General features: G+C 38.1%; 1 protein-coding gene across 1 annotated transcript; it reads left to right on the top strand.

The window, feature by feature from the left end:
* Positions 1-15226: 15226 nt before the first annotated feature.
* LOC129666211 (olfactory receptor 5K1) lies at positions 15227-16192 on the top strand. Its single transcript, XM_055593282.1, has one exon. It carries the CDS (start codon positions 15227-15229, stop codon positions 16190-16192), a length of 966 nt encoding a protein of 321 aa, XP_055449257.1.
* The last annotated feature ends 6665 nt before the right edge of the window (positions 16193-22857 follow it).

Below are 22857 nucleotides of genomic sequence, written 5' to 3'. Positions count from 1 at the left end.
CACTCCTTTAAACTTTACCCAATCCTGTAATGCCAAGGCTTGTGCCCCCCTGCTTGCTGCCATGGAAACCCCTGGCTCACAGACTTTCCCTTTAAAAATCCTATTCACTCAGAGCTTGGGTCCCACTTCTCTACTGCTGCATCAGTGAGACTTTGGTCCAGAGTTCGATTGCTCTCATAATAAAGCTCTCTTGCTATTGCATCAAGTCGTCTCCTGGTGGTCTCTGAGGGTCCCATGAACCTGGCATTACAGTACTATAGTTTAATGCATTTTTCATTCTCAACAGAGCAGCTTCTATTTGCAGGAGATCTTAATTAACACACAAACAGCCAAAGTACAAAGAATAAGAAACTATAGTAATATGTTCAACACTAAACAAACCATCTACATTGCAGCCCCCTTTCAAGGCTCAAGGACTGTTGTGAAAACAGCATAGAAAGATGTTAAAAAACAAGATACAATGAATGAATACAATAAACCCATGCCCTCCAAGTGCAACAGGGCAGCTGCACACATGAACTCTCAGGTTTTTATCATCACCAGTACATCATACTGATTTAAGTACCTCTGATGTGATAGAGTGTGAAGTGTACAAGTTTACATTCCCACCAGCAGTGGAGGAGGGTTCCCCTTTCCCCACATCCTCTCCAGCATATGTCAAACCTTGAGTTTTTTATCTTAGTTATTCTGATGGGTGTGAGGTGAAAACTCAGGGTTGTTTTGATTCGCATCTCCATGATGTCTAAGGATGCTGAGCATTTCTTTAAGTGTTTCTCTGCCACTCTATCTTCCTCTATTGAGAATTCTCTGTTTGGCTCTGTACCCTGATTTTTCATTTGATTACTTGGTTTGTTGCTTTTTAACCTCTTGAGTTCTTTATATATTCTTGATATTAGCCCTCTGACAGATATAGGGCTGGTGAAGATCCTTTCCCAGTCTGTAGGCTGTCATTTTGTTATGATGACAGTGTCTTTTGCTTTACAGAAGCTTTTCACTTTCATGAGGTTCCATTTATTGATTGTTGATCTTGGAGCCTGTATTGTTGGTGTTCTGTTCAGGAAGTTGTCTCCTGTGCCAATGAGGTCAAGGCTCTTCCCCACTTTTTCTTCCAAAAGATTTAGTGTGTTTGGTTTTACATTGGGGTCTTTGATCCACTTGGACTTTAATTTTGGGCAGGGTGATAAATATGGATCTATTTGAATTTCTCTACCTGTAGCATTAAGTTAGACCAGCACCACTTGTTAAAGATGCTATCTTTTTTACTATTGTATGGTTTTAGCTTCTTTGTCAAAATCAAGAATCCATAGGTGTGTGGGTTTATTTCTGGATCTTTGATTCTATTCTATTGATTTACCAGTCTGTTTCTATGCCAATACCATGCAGTTTTTATTACTGTTGCTGTATAGTACAGCTTGAGATCAAGGATGGAGACACTCCAGAAGATCTTTTTTTTTTTAATTTTATTTTTCTTTTTAGTTACATTTTGTTGACTCTGTGTCCCAGCTGTATCCCACTCCCTCATTCCCTCCCCAACCCCACATTCCCTCCCTGGTCTCTTCCCTGCCCCTTTCCATGTCCACTGATAGGGGAGGACCTCCTCCCCTTTCATTTGACCCTGTTTTATCAGGTATCTTCAGGGCTGGCTGCAAAGTCCTCCTCTGTGGCCTAACAGGACTGCTCCTCCCCTGGGGGGGGGTCAAAGAGCCTGCCCTTGAGATCCTGTTAGAAATAGTCCTTGTTCCCCTTATTTTGGAAAACTACTTGGTTACTGAGCTACCACGGGCCACATCCGAGCAGAAGTTTTAGGTTATATCCATAGATGGTCCTTAGTTGAGTGTCAGTCTCAGAAAAGACCCTGTGTCCGGATATATTTGGTCCTTGCAGAGCTCCTATCCTTTCCATATCATACTAACTCCCCTTCTTTCATGATTCCCTGCAGAAGATCTTTTATTGTACGGGATTATTTTAGATATTCTGGGGTTCTGTTGTTGATGTTTTTCTATATGAAATTGAGAATTGTTCTTTTAAGGTCTGTAAAGAATCGTGTTGGTGTTTTGATAAGAATTGCATCGACTCTGTAGATTGCTTTTGGTAGGCTGGCCATTTTCGCTATGGATTCTACCAATCCATGAGCATGGGAGATCTTTCCATCTTATGATATCTTCTTCAATTTCTTTCATTACAGACTTGAAGATTTTTCAAGCAGGTCTTTCACTTGCTTGGTTAGAGTCACACCACCATACTTTATATTATTTGTGGCTATTGTGAAGGGTGTTGTTTCCCTAATTTCTTTCTCAGCCTGTTTGTCTTTTATATACAAGAGGGCTTCAGAAAGAAAATAAAACTGACTTCCCCAGTCTTCCCAGCAGCTATCAGTTGCCACTGTTCCTCACTTAGGAGTGAGAATTCACGTGCACTTTCCCTCTCCATGCTAGGATACTGCCTTCAGATGTACAGGATTCTTGTTCGTGTTAACTTTCCATGGGTTCTATCTAATCAAGCGAGTTTTTTTATAATGTCCTTTCATTATGTAGACTCTCATGCATTGACACTTGTATCAATGAACTGACAATACTCATCTTTTCTGGTTCAGTTCAAACCTTTACAATTACTATAATCCTGATGCCTTGTTTCTATATTCTTTTCACTACATTCACAGTGAACTCTGATGAAGGAAGAGGCAAAGCCTTATCAAGTTGTGCATCCCACTTTTGGTCTGTATTAATATTCTATGGATCCCTTCTCTTCATGTATGCTCAATGACATTCAGCCAGTCAAGGAGATAAAGATATGCCTGTAGCTACTTTTTATACCCTTGTAATTCCTTTACTAAACCCTTTTATTTACTGTCTAAAAAATAAGGAAGAAATAAATGTGATGAAAAGACACATGAAGAAAAGATGATTCTGCAACATTCTAAAACAAGAACTATATTCTTTGAACAACTAATTTAAAGTTAAAAATGTCCTTTTATTTCCAGATTCTGGCTATTACAAATAAAGCTGCTACAAACATGGTTGAGCAAATGTCCTTTTTGTGTACTTGAGCCTCTTTTGGATATATGCCTAGGAGTGGTATGGCTGGATCTTGAGGAAGCGCTATTTCTAGTTCTCTGAGAAAGCGCCAGATTGATTTCCAGAGTGGTTGTACAAGTTTACATTCCCACCAGCAGTGGAGAAGGGTTCCCCTTTCTCCACAACCTCTCCAGCATGTGTTGTCACTTGAGTTTTTGATCTTGGCCATTCTCATGGGTGTAAGGTGAAATCTCAGGGTTGTTTTGATTTGCATTTCCCTAATGGCTAATGAGGTTGAGCATTTCTTTAAGTGCTTCTCTGCCATTCGATATTTCTCTACAGAGAATTCTCTCTTTAGCTCTGTTCCCCAGATGCCCCTCAACTGAAGAATGGATGCAGAAACTGTGGTACATCTATACAATGGAGTATTACTCAGCAATGAAAAATAAGGAAATCATGAAATTTGCAGGTAAATGGTGGGACCTGGAAAGGATCATCCTGAGTAAGTTGTCCCAGAAGCAAAAGACACACATGGTATATACTCACTCATATAAACATACAACATAGAATAAACCCACTAAAATCTGTACATCTAAACAAACTAAGCAAAAGAGAGGACCCTAACTAAAATGTTCAATCCCCATCCTGAAAGGCAAAGAGGATGGACATCAGAAGAAAAAGAAAACAGGAAACAACCTAGGAACCTGCTACAGAGGGCCTCTGAAAGCCAGAAGAAAACAGGAAACAACCTTGAAACCTGCCACAGAGGGCCTCTGAAAGCCTCTTCAGTATAGACTGTCAAAGCAGATGCTGAGCCTGATGGCCAACTGATGGGCAGAGTGAATGGAATTTTATGTAAGAAGTGGGAGATAGTAAGAGCTGGAGGGGATGGGAACTCCACAAGGAGAGCAACAGAACAAGATAATTTGAACACAGGGAACTTCCCAAAGACTCATACTCCAACCAAGGACTATTCGTGGAGATGACCTGGAACCCCTGCACAGGTGTAGCCCATGGCAGTTCAGTGTCCAAGTGGGTTCCATAGTAATGGGAAGAGGGACTGCCTCTGACATAATTGGCCTGCTCTTTGATCATCTCCCCCTGAGGGGGGAGCAGCCTTACCAGGCCACAGTAGAGGACAATGCAGCCACTTTTGATGAGAACTGATAGACTAAGATCAGAAAGGAGAGGAGAACCTCCCCTATCAGTGGACTTAAGGAGTGGCATGCATGCAGAAAGGGGAGGGAGGGCAGGATCGGGAGGGGAAGAGGGAGGGGCTTATGGGGGGAATACAAAATGAATAAAGTGTAATTAATAAAAAATTTTAAAAAATGTCCTTTTATAAAGCCACACATAATGATAAAGTAGTAAAATGAAAAATGTTCAAATTATTAAAGCATAAGTACATCTCCATAAAATTTGTTCATAATAAAGAAATTCTATTAAAATATGCTTGAAATTCTCAGGAATAAATTACAGAACTATTGAAGTATTGGGATGCATCTAGTCACAGTTTTTAAGAGATCTAATAAATTTTAGGAATAAAGTTAGGCTCTCAAATGTCAACATTCATTTAATATCATTAGCAAGTTTCTCGATTTCAGATCTTAAAATTTCAAACGTGTTAATTCATAATCTTATCAAAAGCAATGCCATCAATTGAAGATAAATATTATGATTCAGTTTTCAATTTGACATTTGTTCTTTAAAAAAATTGTATTTTGAGATGTACTCATTAAAAATATTTACTTCTAACAAGAGTATTTTCATATTTAGTATTGGACATCTTTACTTTCATATTTTCTAAACTATAGTACATGTGCTTTAAAACAATGCTATTACTATGAATGCTACATGTTTTTTTATTTGATTATTTGTCCATTATATACAGCAATGCAGCTCCTAAATGTATCTATGAAATGTATTTTTTTTTCTCCTCCATGGTATTATCATTGTTTGTTGGTTGTTAGGAATAACACCTTCACTAACTCAAATGAAAATCATTTATGTGTTCATAATTTTTAAAATAGTGAGATGTCATTCAAACCTGATGAAGTAAAACAAATTGGTGAAAACTCTAAATATTTAAACAAAAATAGCTATTCACCAAAAAGCAAAAGGAATTGTCCAAAAAATGTATAATTGATTGTGCTAAGGTTTGCTTTAAATTCTTATTGACTAAATTAGGCATTCTTTTATGTTTTCCTTGAACAAAAAAAAATCTTATACACTGAAATAACTCAGTAGCTTTCAATTCTCACACTGATTCTCACAAGGGTTTGAATCAATATTGCCTTTTCTCTAGAAGCTTAAAACCTGGGGAAACAGAGATTGTCTTTAAATACTTAAACCCTATACAAAGAACCACAGGAAACTCAGAAATCCTGAGAAATGGAGAGATAGCCTTCCCCACAGAAGATGACACCAGTTAGTTATCCAGTACCAAATGGTCAGCTCTGAAAGAAATACATACAAATAACAATGATCAGAGTAAGCAGTTTATATTACATACTTAAGAAGATATATAGTCACAGTTTTCAATACATATATGTAGATATAGATAGTAGACTGATAGATGAAGATGAAGATAGATGACAGATAGATGATAGATAGATAGATAGATAGATAGATAGATAGATAGATAGATAGACAGATAACTGATAGGTGCGTAGAAGATGGACTCACAATTTTTATAGGTGAGAGAAGACTAGGAAGCAAACAATTGTCTGCTTCTAAAGCTGCCAGAGAGGGGGCTTTACCTCAGTACATTCTGAGAAGTTCTCACTCAGGATTAGAGTTATATGAAGCCACATATAACATCATTGTAAATGGAAAAAACCAAAGCAGCTCCATTAAATGAGATGAGACTCCTTTCCATTATGGTGCTTGAAGCACTAGCTATAGTAGTAAATCAAGACAGGGAAATTAAAGGTACACAAATAGGAAAAAGAATCAGATTATCCCTATTTCAGATAATATTGTATTATACATTTGAGACTCAAAAGTTCCACAAGAAATTGTCTAGAAATGACCAATATTTTAATCAAAGAGGCAGGGGACAAAACCAACTTACAGAAACCAGTAGCTTTTCTATATCCCAATAACAGACATGCAAAGAAAAAGATAATGGGGAAACTATCATTCTCAATAGCCTCTAGATAGATAGATAGATAGATAGATAGATAGATAGATAGATAGATAGATAGATAAAAACCTCTAGGAATAGACCCAACCAAGAAAGAGAAAGACTTCTATAACTAAAACCTTAAATATATGAAGATATTGAAGAAGGCACTAGATGTTCGTGGATTGGTAGAATTAATATTATGAAGACAGCCATTCTACCAGAGGTAATTCACATATTTATAATACCAATCAAAATTACCATGGAATTTTTCACAGAAATATAAAAAATATTTTGTAAAATATTATAAACTTCATATGGAAACACAAAAGACCCCAAACAACCAAACACTCCTAAGCAAATGTAAACTTAGTATGGAAACTTTACCATACCAGATTTCAAGTTATATTGTGAAGCTATAGCAGTAAAGCAGCATGGTAGCGGCTTAAAAACTTCCTCAAAGACATGTCTCTCCTTTGTACCCTGGCCACAAAATGAGTAATTTGTTCTTCTATACACATCTGCCACCACGTGCTGTCACACCACAGTCCTGAATCAAAAATATCAACCACTCATAAAATGAAATCTCCCAACCATGAACCAAAATAAACTTCTATACTTGAAAAGGTGATTATTGAGCGAATAACATAAACTCCAATGTTTGTCTCCATTTTAGGACCAGGCCTGACTTTAAAAGAAAAGTCATCAGTCCCACAAATTAGGCCATAGGTAACCAATTCCAGAAACAAGACTATAAAATCCCTTACTACAAGAGCAGCCTGGAGATAACCACAGAAATGGGAAAATATCTTGTCTCGGGATGGGGGGTATCTATGCTGGGCAGCCTTACCTCATCCTGTAGTTAAACGTTCATGGAACAGAAATGCAGCCTGGATGCAAGCCAATTAGGAATCTACCCTTGTAACTTCCCCAGCACCCACCAATGAGGTTTTAGATTACCTAACTCTTGCTAGAATTCTCCTGGTTTCCTATAAAAAGGTCTTTGAGCCTTTGTCTAGGGTTGCAATTTTGTAAAACAATTTGACCCCTTGTATTGCCCAGTTCATGAGACTTCCAAAAGACCACCAGGAATTGACTCCGATGCAAAACACATGAGGGGTTATTAGATAGAACTCGAGCCTGGGTTGCAAAACTTCCTGTGGAAGCAAGAGAGGAATGCGGCAGGGTAGTCTTGGGGAATAGGGTTTTTAAATGGAAAAACCACAAGCAACAGATTACATGCCTTGGTGTTACAAGATTAGGAAAAGGAAATGTACTGTTGAAATGATTGGTTTACTTTAGGCTCCAAGACCATAAACGGTTCTGTCCTGGCCATCTGGGCCATTTTCCTACCAACTGTATCTCTAGTGGGCAAGAAAAGAACCCTACAGGTTCCTTACAGGTGTCTGGACATGTCTCCACCTGGCTGGCCTTTGTTCAGGCTTGTGCCTTAAACCTTAAACCAATACCCCAAAAAACTTGTTTTTAATTCTTTGGTCTCAAAAACCTAAATGCAGGTTTTTGAGAAATAAAACTCTTGCCAATTGCATATGTGAGTGGTGGTCTCCATGCAGCAATTTCGGGCTTAACAATTATTTCAGATATTTATAATAGTGATGATCAGCTCACTACCCCACTAATTAAGCAAACAACAACAACAAAAAAGGTGTACACTGGCATTAGAGGACAACACTAAATGTTGGGAAAGAAGGAGCAAGGATTGAGGTATAGCAGGGCTTTCCAGGATCCCGCTTTAAGTTTTATTAATAAAGACACTGGGGCATTTATATAGTTTAAGGCTGTTGGCCTTTTGCTAGGGCAGTGTCTCAGCTAGCTACAAACTTAACCCGACTTTTCCAGCACTGTCCCTCCACGTAGTTCTCATTGCCTATACCTCCCTGTTCCATTCCATCCCCCTTGTATCTCCTTAATCTCTGTCAGCCTGTAAGTACTACCCAGACTTCCTGCCCCATTTCTGGCAGCTGAAACTTTATTATGCAAAAGCCCCATTCCTTTTGCCACCTTCCCCACAGAAGCTTGCCTTACTTTTAAAGGCGGGTAATGGAAAGCAGTTGAGTTACACAGCACCATTTGTGGAAGATGCTGTCTTTTTTACATTGTAAGGTTTTGGGCATCTTTGTCAAAAACCAAGTATCCGTAGGTGTGTGGGTTTATTTCCAGATCTTCTATTCGATTCCATCGATCCACCATTCTGTTTCAATACCAATACCATGAAGTTTTTATTACTGTTGCTCTATAGTACAACTTGAGATCAGGGATGGAGATACTCCAGAAGATCTTTTATTGTACAGGTTTGTTTTAGCTATTCTGGGTTTTTTGTTTTCCCATATGAAATTGAGAATTGTTCTTTCAGGGTCTGCAAAGAATTGTGTTGGTATTTTAATGGGAATTGCATTGAATCTGTAGATTGCTTTTGGTAGGATGGCCATTTTCACTATGTTAATTCTACAAATCTATGTGCATGGGAGAGCTTTCCATCTTCTGATATCCTCTTCAGTTTCTTTCTTCAGAGACTTGAAGGTTTTTTTTTTTTTCAAGCAGGTCTTGCTTGGTTAGAGTCACACCAAATTATTTTATGTTATTAGTAGCTATTATGAAGGGTGTAGTTTCTCTGATTTCTTTTTCGGCCCTTTTGTCTTTGGTATACAGGAGGGCTTCTGGTTTTGTTTTGTTTTGTTTTGTTTTGTTTGATTTTGTATCTTGCCACTTTGCTGAAGGTGTTTATCAGCTGAAGGAGTTCTCTGGTTGAATTTTTGGGGTCGCTCATGTATACTATCATATACATATGCAAATAGTGATACTTTGACTTATTCCTTAATGATTTGTATCCCCTTGATCTCCTTTAGTTGTCTTATTGCTCTAGCTAGGATTTCAAGTACTATTTTGAAGAAATATGGAGAGAGTGAGTAGCCTTGCCTTGTCCCTGATTTCAGTGGGAATGATTTAAGTTTCTCTCCATTGAGTTTGATGTTGGCTATAGGCTTGTTGTATATTGCCTTTACTATGTTTAGGTATGTGCCTTGTATCTCTGATCTCTCCAAGTCTATAAACATGAATGTGTGTTGGGCTTTTTCAAATGCTTTTTTGGCATCTAAGGAGATGATCATGTGATTTTTCTCTTTCAGTTTATTTATATGGTGGATTACATTTATGGATTTCCATATATTGAACCACCCTTGCATGACTGGGATGAAGCCTACTTGGTCATGGTGGATGATATATTTTATGTGTTCTTGAATTCGGTTTGCCAGTATTTTATTGAGTATTTTTGCATCAATGTTCGTAAGAGAGATAAGTCTGAAGTTCTCTTTTTTGTTGTTGTTGTTGTTGGGTCTTTGTGTGGTTTAGGTATCAAGGTGACTGCAGCTTTATATAATGAGTTTTTTAATGTTCCTTCTGTTTCTATTTTGTGGAACAGTTTGAAGATAATTGGAGTTATCTCTTCTTTGAAGGTCTGGTAGAATTCTGCCCTGAAACCATCTGGCCCTGGGCTTTTTTTTTTTTTTTTAAGGGAGACTTTTGATGACTGCTTCTATTTCCTTGGAGGATATAGAACTATTTAATCTATTTACCTGATCTTAATTTAACTTTGGTAAATGGAATCTATCAAGAAAATTGTCCATTTCATTTAGATTTTCAAATTTTGTGACATACAGACTTTTGTAGTAAGACGCAGTATTTCCTCACTGTCTGTCATTATGTCCCCTTTTTCGTTTCTGATTTTGTCAGAATCTGAAAACAATCCAGATGTCCCTCAACTGAGAAATGGATACAGAAATTGTAGTACATTTACACAATGGAATACTACTCAGTAATTAAAATCAAGGAAATCATGAAATTTTTAGGCAAATGGTAGGAGCTAGAAAAGATCATCCTGTGTGAGGTATCCCAGAAGCAGAAAGACACGCACGGTATATACTTATTTATAAGTAGATATTAGACATATAATATAGGATAAACATACTAAAATATGTACACCTAAAGAAGCTAAGCAAGAAGGAGGACCCTGGGTAAGATGATCAATCCTCATTCAGAAAGGCAAATGGGACTGTCATAAGAAGATGGAGAAAACAGGGAACTGGACAGGAGCCTACCACAGAGGGCTTCTGAAAGACTCTACCCAGCAGGATATCAAAGCAGATGCTGAGGTTCATAGCCAAACTTTGGGCAGAGTGCAGGGAATCTTATGAAAAAAGGGGGAGACAGAAAGATGTAGAAGGGACAGGCGCTCCACAAGGAGAGCAACAGAACCAAAAATCTGGGGCAAGTGGTCTTTTCTGAGACTGATACTCCAACCAAGGACCATGCATGGAGATAACCTAGAATCCTTGAACAGATGTAGCCCATGACAGCTCAGTCACCAAGTAGGTTCCCTAGTAATGGAAACAGGGACTGTCTTTGACATCAACTCAGTGGCTGGCTCTTTGATCACCTCCCCCTGAGGGTGCTCAACCTTACCAGGCCACAGAGGAAGACAGTGTGGCCAGTCCTGATGAGACCTGATAGGCGAGGGTCAGAGGAAAGGGCAAGAGGACCTCCCCTATCAGTAGACTTGGGGAGGGGCATAGGAGATGAGGGAGGGAGGGGGGATTAAGAGGGGAGGGGAAAGGGGGCTACAGCTGAGATACAAAGTGAATAAACTGTAATTAATTAAAAATAAATTAATTTAAAAAAGAAATAGAAAAGAGGGAATAGGATGGGAGCCTACCATAAATGTCCTCTGAATGACTCTACCCAGCAGGGGATCCAAGTAGCTGTGGAGACCCACAGCCAAACTTTGGCAGATTGCAAGGAGTCCTAAGAAAGAGTGGAGAAATAGATGTACTTAGAGCAGACAGGAGCTCCATAAGAAGACCAACAGAGCCAAAAAATCTGGACCCATGGGGGCCTGCAAAGACTGATGCACCAAATGCATGAGGAGGATCTAGATGTAGCCTAGGCAGCTCAGTCTCCATGTGGGTTCCCTAGTAAGAGGAGAAGTGCCTGTCTCTAACATGGACTCTACCCAGAGGAGATGAGGGAAGGGGCTAGAACTGAGATGTAAAAATAAACGTAAATTTAAAAAAATAAAATAAAACTCAAAAAAATAAATAATGGCACATGAGGAAGTGACATTTACATATACCGTTAGCCTGTTAGCCTATATTGCAGGCTTCAAATAACAATAAAGAACACACTTTTTTCATAGCCAGAAAATAGAATATTTATGGCTCATCCCAATAAGAAGGAAAAGGTTTTTAAGATGCTGCTCCTGATTTGTATTTAAATTAGCAATTATTTTAGTTGATAAGTAAAAATATTATGGATGTTATAACTTCAGAGAAGACTCAGAACTTGAATTTTGCCACTTAAAAGAGATAAGAAGAATCCAACCTCTGCTCATTCCCGACTTTCTCCCCTCAGCGGTAACAATCCTAACTGAGTTACAACTTTCACTGTGAAATTTTTGCTGCAGGATTTTTTTCTTCTCACTTGCTATTTTTAATTCAAAATGTTAAATTGTATAAACTTAATTTCCATTTTGAGTTTTTAAAATTGGCTTAGAAATAGGTATGTGTCTTATTTGCTAAGTCTCAAAGGATTATATGCAATTACTCTAATTTAGTTTGGATACAGAGTTCAGAAGATTGGGTCTCTTAGGCCATGCTCTGATGCCAATGCCAAGTAAATCACCTTAGAATTGTTTTGAACATTTGAATAATTCTCTACCAATGACACACACACATAGTCTAATAAATAGCCAAGTGAAGAGAGATTTACTGCTGAACCCTCTTTAAAGGCACATCAGACAAATATACAATTTTACAAATCGGGCATCTATACAGTTATCAGAGAAACCCAGGTGAGGAAGAATTTTAAATGTACTTTTCTAGAAATATTAGCACCTTGACACATGTCATTATCTAAGTTAGAGTTTTCTTTTCTTGCTATTTGAATTTCTTAAATTTAAGATGTTGAAATTCCTTTTCCCACACATCTTTTGTCCAAATACTAGTCAAATAATCACCACTCATTTGTCACTTCTGAATTCAAGAGAAGCCCAAATTTACCAAAATCAAAGGGTCTTTTTATAGTAATATAATAATTCATTTGCAATGCTTTGAGATTATTCTTTTTTTTAAAGATTTATTTATTTACCATGTATACAGTGTTCTGCCTGCATGTACACCTGCACACCAGAACTCATTATAGATGGTTGTGAGCCACCATGTGGTTGCTGGGGATTGAACTCAGGACCTCTGGAAGAACAGCCAGCGCTCTTAACCTCTGAGCCATCTCTCCAGTCCCCGAGATTATTCTTAATTTAGTAAAATTCTAATTATTTATTTATTTATTTATTTAATTTTATTTTTTATATTAATTAGTTTATTTACTTTGTGCTTCCATCTTCCTGAATGGCATTTAATTTTTTTGCTCAGGGTATTCCATATGTGTAACAAACAAGTTGTATGCGAAAGAACTAATTTTACATCAGGTATTTTTTTAATTCTCAATGATATTTGAAAGAGCTTTCTAGCCTATCTTATGATTCTTAGGTGCCAATGTAAATTTTATTTTTATCCATTATTATCAATTTGGAAGTTGGAGAAAATCATATTTGATGAATTCAAGCTGGCACAAAAAATATTTAGTGGAAAACTTACTCAAATCCTAAGTATGAAAAAAATCCTAAGTATGTATGTATATATATGTATTTATGTATGTATATAATATTTCATTCATTCCTTTTCAGTAACGTTCCCAAAGGTTTCATCTTCAAGAAGTCTAAGATTTAAAGGTCAGAAATATTTTTGGCAAATCACAACTGAAAACTAAAAAAACCTTCCTCTGCTGCTGGTGCAGAACTTTGCTGTGCAAAGCGTGTGAGTTTAGAGTACAGCTTTGGTCAGGAACTATCCAAGTCTCTGTTCCTATGGAAATGCCTCATAGGACCAAGTACCCACCAAAAGAAAATGCATAGCACAGAGTAAATCTTAAATCAGTATAATGTAAGCAGGAAGCTATAAAATGCTGTGGATTGCTAATAAGCAGAAGAACCATACAATCAAGAAATACGACAGTAGCACTAAGGCAGAGAAAGACTTAAGTTGACCTCAAAGATACTGTTCCCAGAGAGGAAAGTGGTCTGCATGGCCAGCCTAAGTGATTGTGTTTCTCAGTGCTTAGGAAGCACACCAGGGTGTCTCTAAATCATTACTTCTAACTGCCAATGCCATCGTCACAGTGAGCACCTATTCTGCCCTGAGCTCATCCATAGTAAAACTCTGATGTACATAAAACATTAGTGTTTCTTCAAAGACCACTATAGACTTGTAAAGTTACAGAATACTGCAGTGATCAGAGTATGACACTTATTTATTAACAAATGAGGGGTTTTTCCAGATTTGTAGAGTAATGATTACTGTAGAGCATTTGGAAAAGGGGAAAATTAATAATAATGATGATGATGATGATGATAAATTATAATTCTCATTGCATAAGAAAAGTAATATTAACATTTGGATTTTTCATGCTATCTTTCAGGCATAGTTATATGTATTTATTTGGAGATTATGATTATACTATATATAAGACATTGTTTTGTTCTTCCCCTATTTTGTCTATCTTATGACTGAAATAAATATTCTTGGCAGTGATTGTGTAATACACCATCATATGCGTGACTAACATTTCCTAATTGTGCATACAATTAGTTGAAATGCAATTCTCACTACTAATAAAATCACAGTGAGAGTCATGACATGTAATAATTTGCTTCCATTTTTACTTCTTTTGATAGATTCTTCACTAATAGTCAAAGGATATAAACATTTACTCAACATCGGAAGCAGGAGAAGACAGGGAACAAGAGTCTACCACAGAGGTCCTGGGAAAAACTCTACTAATCGAGGTATCAAAGCAGTGCTGAGACCCCCCAGCCAAACGTTAGGCAGAGTGCAGGGAATCTTATGAAAGAAGCGGAAAATAGAAAGATCTGGAGGGGACAGGAGCTCCAAAAGGAGACCAACAGAACCAAAACAAACAAACAAAAAACCTGAGCCCTGGGAGTCCAACCAAGGACAGTGCATGGAGAGGACCTAAAACCCCTGCACAGATGTAGCCCATAGCAGCTCAGTATCCAAGTGGCTTCCTTAGTAAGGGGAGCAGGGACATTCTCAGGCATGAACTCAATGGCAGGCTCTCTGATCATCTCCCCTGGGGGCAGGGGGTGCAGTCTTGCCAGGCCACAGAGGAAGACAAGGCAACTGGTCCTGATTAGACTTGAAAGGCTAGGGTCAAATAGAAGAGGAGGTCCTCTATTGGTGGACTAGGGGAAGAGCATAGGGGGAGAAGAGGGAGGAAGGGTGGGATTGGGAGGAGGCCACACTGGGATACAAAGTGAATAAATTGTAATAAATGATAATAATTAAAAAATTATTTAGCATTAAATTTTGCCTATGTTGTAATATGTCAATGTTTCTACTACTTTATGAGAATGACTAATATTGCATTTTGTATATGCACAAATTGTATCCATTCATTTGCACATGCACATCTGGATTCTTGCCACCTTCTGGATACTGTGCATAGTGCTGCTGCTATCAGTAATGTAACAATGATAGTCTTCTAACAACACCCTTAGCTACTACAAATACAGTCACTGAATTTGTTCAGAACAATATCAGTTATATTATAAAATGATACAGCAATTTTCCTGAGAAGTGTTTCATCCTGTTCAGAAATAACTAAAATACAACGTACATGAATCCAATGTGAGGTTTTTTTCTTGCAAATGTGATGAAATATTGTTTAATAAATAGATGTGAAAGGACTAACTTAGATAAGAAATGCAGCTTGTAAAGCCACTTGCCTACCATGTACAATGCACTGGGTTCAAGCTCTAGCCCTGCAAAGAAAAGAATAATTACACTATGAATCAGCCATGCAAACTGAAGTCCAGCTGACTTGCAAAGGTGTTACCCAAGAAGCATCTCCTCCTTTGAACCAAAGAGAGTTTAATGATGTTTGTGGCACACAATAAACTTGTACTTTATTCCCCAACTTTTTTTTTTCCAGAGAATCAGGAATGGTTGAAGAAAATCACACCATGAAATATGAATTTATCCTCACAGGATTTACAGACCATCCAGAAATGAAGGCCCTTCTGTTTGTGGTATTCTTTGCCATCTATCTGATCACCATGGTAGGAAACATGGGCTTGATGATTCTGATTTCCAAGGAACATTCTCTTCACACCCCAATGTACATCTTTCTGGGCAACCTGGCTCTCGTAGATTCTTGTTGTGCCTGTGCTATTACCCCTAAAATGTTGGGGAACTTTTTTTCCGAAGACAGAATAATATCTCTGTACGAATGCATGGCACAATTTTATTTTCTCTGCACTGTTGAAACCGCAGACTGCTTTCTTCTGGCAGCAATGGCCTATGACCGCTATGTGGCCATATGCAACCCACTGCAGTACCACACCATGATGTCCAAGAAGCTCTGCCTTCAGATGACCACAGGAGCCTTCGTAGCTGGAAACTTGCATTCCATGATTCATGTGGGGCTACTGTTTAGATTAGCATTCTGTGGGTCTAATCAAATCAACCATTTTTATTGTGACATTCTTCCTTTGTACAGACTCTCCTGTATTGACCCCTATGTCAATGAGCTTGTGCTCTTTGTCTTTTCAGGCTCAATTCAAGTCTTCACAGTAGGTAGTGTCTTCATATCTTACATTTACATTGTTTTTACAATTTTCCAGATGAAATCGAAAGAGGGAAGGGTCAAAGCCTTCTCCACCTGTGCATCTCACTTTCTGTCTGTATCACTATTCTACGGATCTCTTTTCTTCATGTATATTAGACCAAATTTGCTCAAAGAAGGTGATAAGGATATACCGGCTGCTATTTTGTTTACAATAGTGGTTCCCTTACTAAACCCTTTCATTTATAGCTTGAGAAATAAGGAAGTAAAGAATGTCTTACAGAAAATTCTGATGAAAAAAAAAATCTCAAAAAATTTTAAGCAAGCATCTGCTATACCTTAAAGACTTGATTCAGCAGAAACTTCACATGAAATTACACAGGGGAAACACTTGTAAGCTGTATGTAAAACTGGTAAAGCTTTCAAATTAAGCAGCAGTGTGCCACGTGGAAATATAGTCAAAAGAGTAAATTGGGATGGATCTTAAAAGAAAACAGGAAAAAATAAAAAGTAAACTTTGAAATTCAAATACCCAAATAGTCTGCTGCTGGGCTCATGGCCTTTGCTAAAATATAAACTACCATCATGTCAGCATTTATAATCAATTCATTTCAGCAGCTTGAGCATGAGCACTTGGGTAAGCTAAGGGACATTAGAACCTGTAAAATATCACCATATTAAGGCAATGAAAAGCAAAAGCAACAAAATTCTGGCTGGTGAACCTTGAGGAACTGCTCTGATAGCATGTGGTGAATGATACTTTGTTGAACATGGAATCAGTGAGGAAATGGATGCCCTCCATAGAAGTGAATATTAAATGTGTATGTTGGAGTTGTTTTCAGAACAAATGACAACCTAAGAATGTTCATTTTTGAGAGAGGCTGGCTTTAATGTGTTTTTTTGTGCCCGTGTATACATGCATAATTACAATAAAATGAAATTTTAGACAATTGAACCTCATACAAAATTTGAGAAGCTTTGTTGTCAAGTTGTTGTCAAGGCCAAATATTTCTGTATCCCTTCATGTGAGATGAGGAAAGGTTCTAAAAATAGAAGTAGTACTTTGTGTAAATTATATGCACACACAAAGAAAGTACTGGGATAATGAAATCTGCATAGGGATTATCTTTAAAAATCCTTTTTTATTAAAAATAGAAAATTGTAGAGTAGAAGTGGAATCTAATGCTCTTCATGTACCATACCAAAATAACCACTTTCCAATTACTCACAACACAGGATTTGTTGAGATCTTGCCGTGTGGGATGCAGAAGTGATTAAACATATCAATCTTCTTAATAGAATAATTGTCACTAATTTTGTTACTGACTCTACATCAAAGACGACACATGTCAGGTAACACAAAAGTTCTTCCTTCCACCTGTACTCTTGATACTCTGAGATCACAGCTAATTTCCCAGAAGCAATTGTGACGGTACAGCAGTCAGGATACCTAGCCACCAGAGGCTCACTTCACAGTAAAGAACCAACATCTTCAGTCTATTGAGAAAATGTAGTGGAAAACATTTCTAAAACCCTAAACTCATGAATGAAAAATAACACCTTCTGTCTTTTAGGCACTAGGAAAACACATGTAGTAAATTACAGTTATACTCATATGTTTCAAGATTTCCTTGGTCATTTGAAATGAAACACATCAATTTAGCATTTAACTAACCCCTACTGTGAACAATGTGTACTACTTATTTTTATAATCTATAACAAAAGCTAAAGCGATAAAAGTAGAATAGTTTCGGCCACCAACAGCACAGGCTCTAAGAGCAACAATCAATAAATGGGACCTCATGTAATTGAAAAGCTTTTGTAAAGCAAAGGACACCATCATCAAAACAAAGCGACTGCCTACAGATTGGGAAAGAATCATCACCAACCCTTTATCTGACAGAGGACTCATATCCAGTATATATAAAGAACTAAAGAAGCTGAAAAGCAGCAATCCAAGTAATCCACTTAAAAAATGGGGAACAGAGCTAAACAGAGAATTCTCGACAGAGGAATATCGAATGGCAGAGAAGCACTTAAAGAAATGCTCAACCTCATTAGCCATTAGGGAAATGCAAATCAAAACAACCCTGAGATTTCACCTTACACCCATCAGAATGGCGAAGATCAAAAACTCAAGTGACAACACATGCTGGAGAGGTTGTGGAGAAAGGGGAACCCTTCTCCACTGCTGGTGGGAATGTAAACTTGTACAACCACTCTGGAAATCAATCTGGCACTTTCTCAGACAACTAGGAATAGCGCTTCCTCAAGATCCAGCCATACCACTCCTAGGCATATACCCAAAAGAGGCTCAAGTACACAAAAGGACATTTGTTCAACCATGTTTGTAGCAGCTTTATTTGTAATAGCCAGAAGCTGGAAACAGCCCAGATGCCCCTCAACTGAAGAATGGATGCAGAAACTGTGGTACATCTATACAATGGAGTATTACTCAGCAATGAAAAATAAGGAAATCATGAAATTTGCAGGTAAATGTTGGGACCTGGAAAGGGTCATCCTGAGTGAGTTGTCCCAGAAGCAAAAAGACACACATTGTACATATTCACTCATATAAACATACAACATAGAATAAACCCACTAAAATCTGTACATCTAAACAAACTAAACAAAGGAGAGGACCCTAACTAAAATGTTCAATCCCCATCATGAAAGGCAAAGAGGATGGACATCAGAAGAAAAAGAAAACAGGAAACAACCTAGGAACCTGCCACAGAGGGCCTCTGAAAGCCTCTGCAGTGCAGACTGTCCAAGCAGATGCTGAGCCTGATGGACAACTGATGGGCAGAGTGAATGGAATTTTATGTAAGAAGTGGGAGATAGTGGGAGCTGGAGAGGACAGGAACTCCACAAGGAGAGCAACAGAACAAGATAATTTGAACACAGGGAACTTCCCAGAGACTCATACTCCAACTAAGGACTATCCGTGGAGATAACCTAGAACCTTGACAATGCAGCCACTTCTGATGAGAACTGATAGACTAAGATCAGAAAGGAGAGGAGTCCCCTATCAGTGGACTTGGAGAGGGGCATGCATGCAGAAAGGGGGGGAGGGTGGGGTCGGGAGGGGAGGAGGAGGGGCTTATGGGTGAATACAAAATGAATAAAGTGTAATTAATAAAAAAAAAGAAAAAGAAAAAAATACTAGACAAAAAAAAAGTAGAATAGTGCTAGCATAAAAATCGACACACACCAAAAGCATAGAATACTATCCATAAATAAACCCATTGACTAGTGAGCAATTTATTTTGGATAAAGGTACCAAGAACATACAGTAAGGATACAGTAGTCTTTCAGCAAATGGTATATAAACCACTGAATATCCACGAATTCAATTTAAATTTAAATTCAATCATCATATCATACCACATACAAAAAAAAAAAAAAAAAAAAAAAAAACAAGTACAAATGAGCTAGCTAGTTAAGATTTCAGACGTAAAACCTGGAAAGAGAGGTTGGGGGCACAAAGCTATTACCTCAGGCAACGATTTTCATATAACACCAAAAGTATAGATGTTAAAGAAATGGATAAAAATTAATAGTATAGCAGAAGCCAGAGGCTTCAAACCAAACCAATGACTCACTGCAATGAACATTTGCAAGTAAAGATGAGTAAACAAATACTGTAGGACACACTACAGCTTCCACAGCAAGATTTTTTTATGCTTTGGTTTGTTATTTGTTGTTGTTTATCTTTGGGGTGGGAAAGGTTGAAGGCTGAGCAGATACAAAGGCAGGGCGAGAGAAGTAGGATTGGGGTGTATTATGTGAAACTCATAAAGAATCAAAAAGTTAAAAAAAAATGATTCAGCTGTAGGCAAGCCTGTAGGACATGTTCTTAATTATTGATGGATGGGGGAGGGCCCAGGCCACTGTGGGTGGTGCCATCCCTCAGCAGGTAATCCTATAGCTCTAAATAACCAAAAAAGTGAAAGCCCTGTATGACAAGAGCTTCAAGTCTTTGAAGAAAGAAATCAAAGATTTTATTCTCACCACAGCTACTACTTTTAATACGGGGCAGTAATTAGGAACTAAATTGAAATTTAACATATAAAAATAGTACACAGGTGGGAGGGTACCCCAACTGAGACATGAATATTTGTAGATTATCATTTCTCCAGATATATTCTCTAGAAAGTGAAGAATCAGGATACTGTTTAATAGAAAATTTTTACTGAATCAAATTTTAGCTGTGGGATTAGCTTTATCTGCTCAAATGCTTAAAATTTTAACTTAAAAAATCAATTTTTTCTTTTACATTATGGAGCTTAATCAAGAGCAGCCTTACCAGTCTACAGAGGAAGATGAAGTAGTCAGTCCTGATGAGACCTGATAGACTAGGGTCAGAGGGAAGGTGAGGAGGACCTATCCTATCATTGGGCTGGGAAAGGAGCATAGAAGAAGAGGGAGAGAGGGTGGGATCGGGAGGTCATGGGGGAGGAGGCTACAGCTGGGATACAAAGTGAATAAACTGTAATTAACAAAAATAAAATATAATAAAATTTAAAAGAGGTAGATGTAGCTAGGTATTTGATCCTAGAACTCTATATTCTTTAGTAGATTTTGTTTTTCATGAGACACATTTCATGAAACTTTGTGCCTTTAAAATATGATGACTTATAAGATTGTCCCACATATTATTTAAAAAATAATTGTTAATACACAAATGTTCTGATAATAAAATGTTATTTAGTATGTATAATTGCTTAAAGTACCCCCTGAATTAAGGCAAATAGTTAATAAAATTTTATGTGTCTAATAAAAATATGTACATTTAACTGTTCTTCCAACAATAAATTATGTAAGTTAAAAAAGAAAAGATGGAAAGATCTCTGATGTTCATGGATAGGTATGATTAACACAGTAAAAATAGCCTTCTTAACAAAAGCAATCTACAGATACAATGAAATTCCCATCAAAATTCAGACACAATTCTTTTACAGACCTTGAAAGAGCAACTATCAATTAAAAAATTAAAAATCTGATGAGAAAGAGCCACCCCTTGACACTATTAAGGATATTCTGCTTTGCTCACACACAGGAGTCTAGCATAACTATCTTCTGAGAGGCTTCACCCAGGGGCTGACAGAAACATATACAAAGACCCACAGCCAAACAGTAGGCTGAGCTAGCGGAGTTTTGTGGAAGCATGGGAGGAAGGATTGAGGGATCGGGAAGGGTCAAGACACCACAGGAAGACCTACAGAGTAAACTAACCTGGGCCCATGGGGGCTCACAGAGACCGAACCACCAACCAAGGAGTCTGCATGGGCTGGACCTAGACCCCTTACAGATAAGTAACAGATGTGCAGTGTGTTCCTCATGTGGGTCTCCTAACAATGGAGGTAGAGGCTTTCTCTGACTCTGTGGCCTGCCTTTGGATCACCTTCCCCTAGCTGGGCTGCTTTATCTGGCCTCAGTGGAAGAGGATGTGCTTAGCCCTGCTATGACTTGAGGGGCCAGGGTGGGTTGGTAACCCTTAGGGTCCCCACTTCTCTGAAAAAGAGGAGGAATGGTGGGGAGCATTAGGGTGGAATTGAGTGGAGGGGAGGGGGAGCTGGGATCAGGATGAAAATTGATTAAATTTTTTTCTGTTTTTTTAAATTCTTTATTAATTACACTTTATTCACTTTGTATTCCCCCTATGGTTCCCTCCCTCCTCCAATCCTAATTCCTCCCTTCCTCCCCTCTCTGCACACATGCCCCTCCCCAAGTCCACTGATAGGGGAGGTCTTCTTTTCCTTCCTTCTGATCCTAGTCAATTAGGTCTCATCAGGAGTGGCTGCATTGTCTTCCTCTGTGGTCTGGTAATGCTGCTCCCCCCTCAGGGGGTAATTAAAGAGCAGGCCAATCAGTTGATGTCAGACACAGTCCCTGTTCCTATTACTATGGAACCCACTTGGATACTCAACTGCCAGAAGCTGGAAACAGCCCAGATGCTCCTCAGTGGAGGAATGGATACAGAAATTGTGGTACATCTACACAATGGAATATTACTCAGCAATAAAAAATAAAGAAATCATGAAGTTTGCAGGTAAATGGTGGGATCTGGAAAGGATCATCCTGAGTGAGTTATCCCAGAAGCAGAAAGATGCACACAGTATATACTCACTCATATAGATATATAATATAGGATAAACCTACTAAAATCTGTACACCTAAAGAAACTAATCAAGAGGGCGGACTCTTGCTAAAAGGCTCAATCCCTATCCAGAAGGGCAAAGAGGATGGACATCAGAAGAAGGAGAAAAGAGGGAACAAGTCAGGAGCCTGACACAGAGGACCTCTGAAAAGCTCTGCCCTGCAGACTATCAAAGCTGATGCTAAGACTTATGGGCAACCTTTGGGCAGAGTGCAGGGAATCTTAGGAAAGAAGTGGGAAACAGTAAGATCTGGAGAGGACAGGAACTCCACAAGGAGAGCAACAGAACCAAAAAATCTGAGCACAGGGGTCTTTTCTGAGACTGATACTCCAACCAAGGACCATGCATGGAGATAACCTAAGACCCCTGCACAGATGTAGCCCATGGCAGTTCAGTATCCAAGTGGGTTGATTAAATTTTTAAAAAGAGAATAAAAAATGAAATAAAGCATCAGTATAAAACTTGGAAGTAATCGTCACATAGGAAGATTCATAAATATTTTTATACCATGTGACTTGAAGATGACAGGAGGAAGGCACTGAAATAAAAACAATTCAAATTACAGATGTCATGTGTTTGTTCACTCTTAATATTTTTCCTGGAGGTATCAACCTAAAACAATACAATTACGGCAGCAATGTTTTCAGAAAGAAAAAAGAAAGGAAGAAAGAAAGAAAAGAAAGGAAGTTTGCTTGTAACTTCCCTAAGTACTTTTGGTTGTCCCTGAAATTTGGAATTGGAAGCAAACAATGTTCATGTAAAAATTTTAGTAGCTTTCTTGGCAGTAAGTTAAACCAAACTTGTCTGTTTAGCTTCCTAAGAGGTGATAAAAGGATGCTATTTA

The sequence above is a fragment of the Psammomys obesus genome, unplaced genomic scaffold, assembly GCF_907164565.1.
Source record: "Psammomys obesus unplaced genomic scaffold, mPsaObe1.curated_primary_1811, whole genome shotgun sequence".
Taxonomy (NCBI): domain Eukaryota; kingdom Metazoa; phylum Chordata; class Mammalia; order Rodentia; family Muridae; genus Psammomys; species Psammomys obesus.
Note: the sequence above shows the minus strand (reverse complement) of the source record. Positions and strands in the feature narration are given on the sequence as shown.

Excerpts from the sequence above, each read along its gene's own strand:
- LOC129666211 (XM_055593282.1), top strand. The coding sequence starts at position 15,227 with ATGGTTGAAGAAAATCACACCATGAAATATGAATTTATCCTCACAGGA.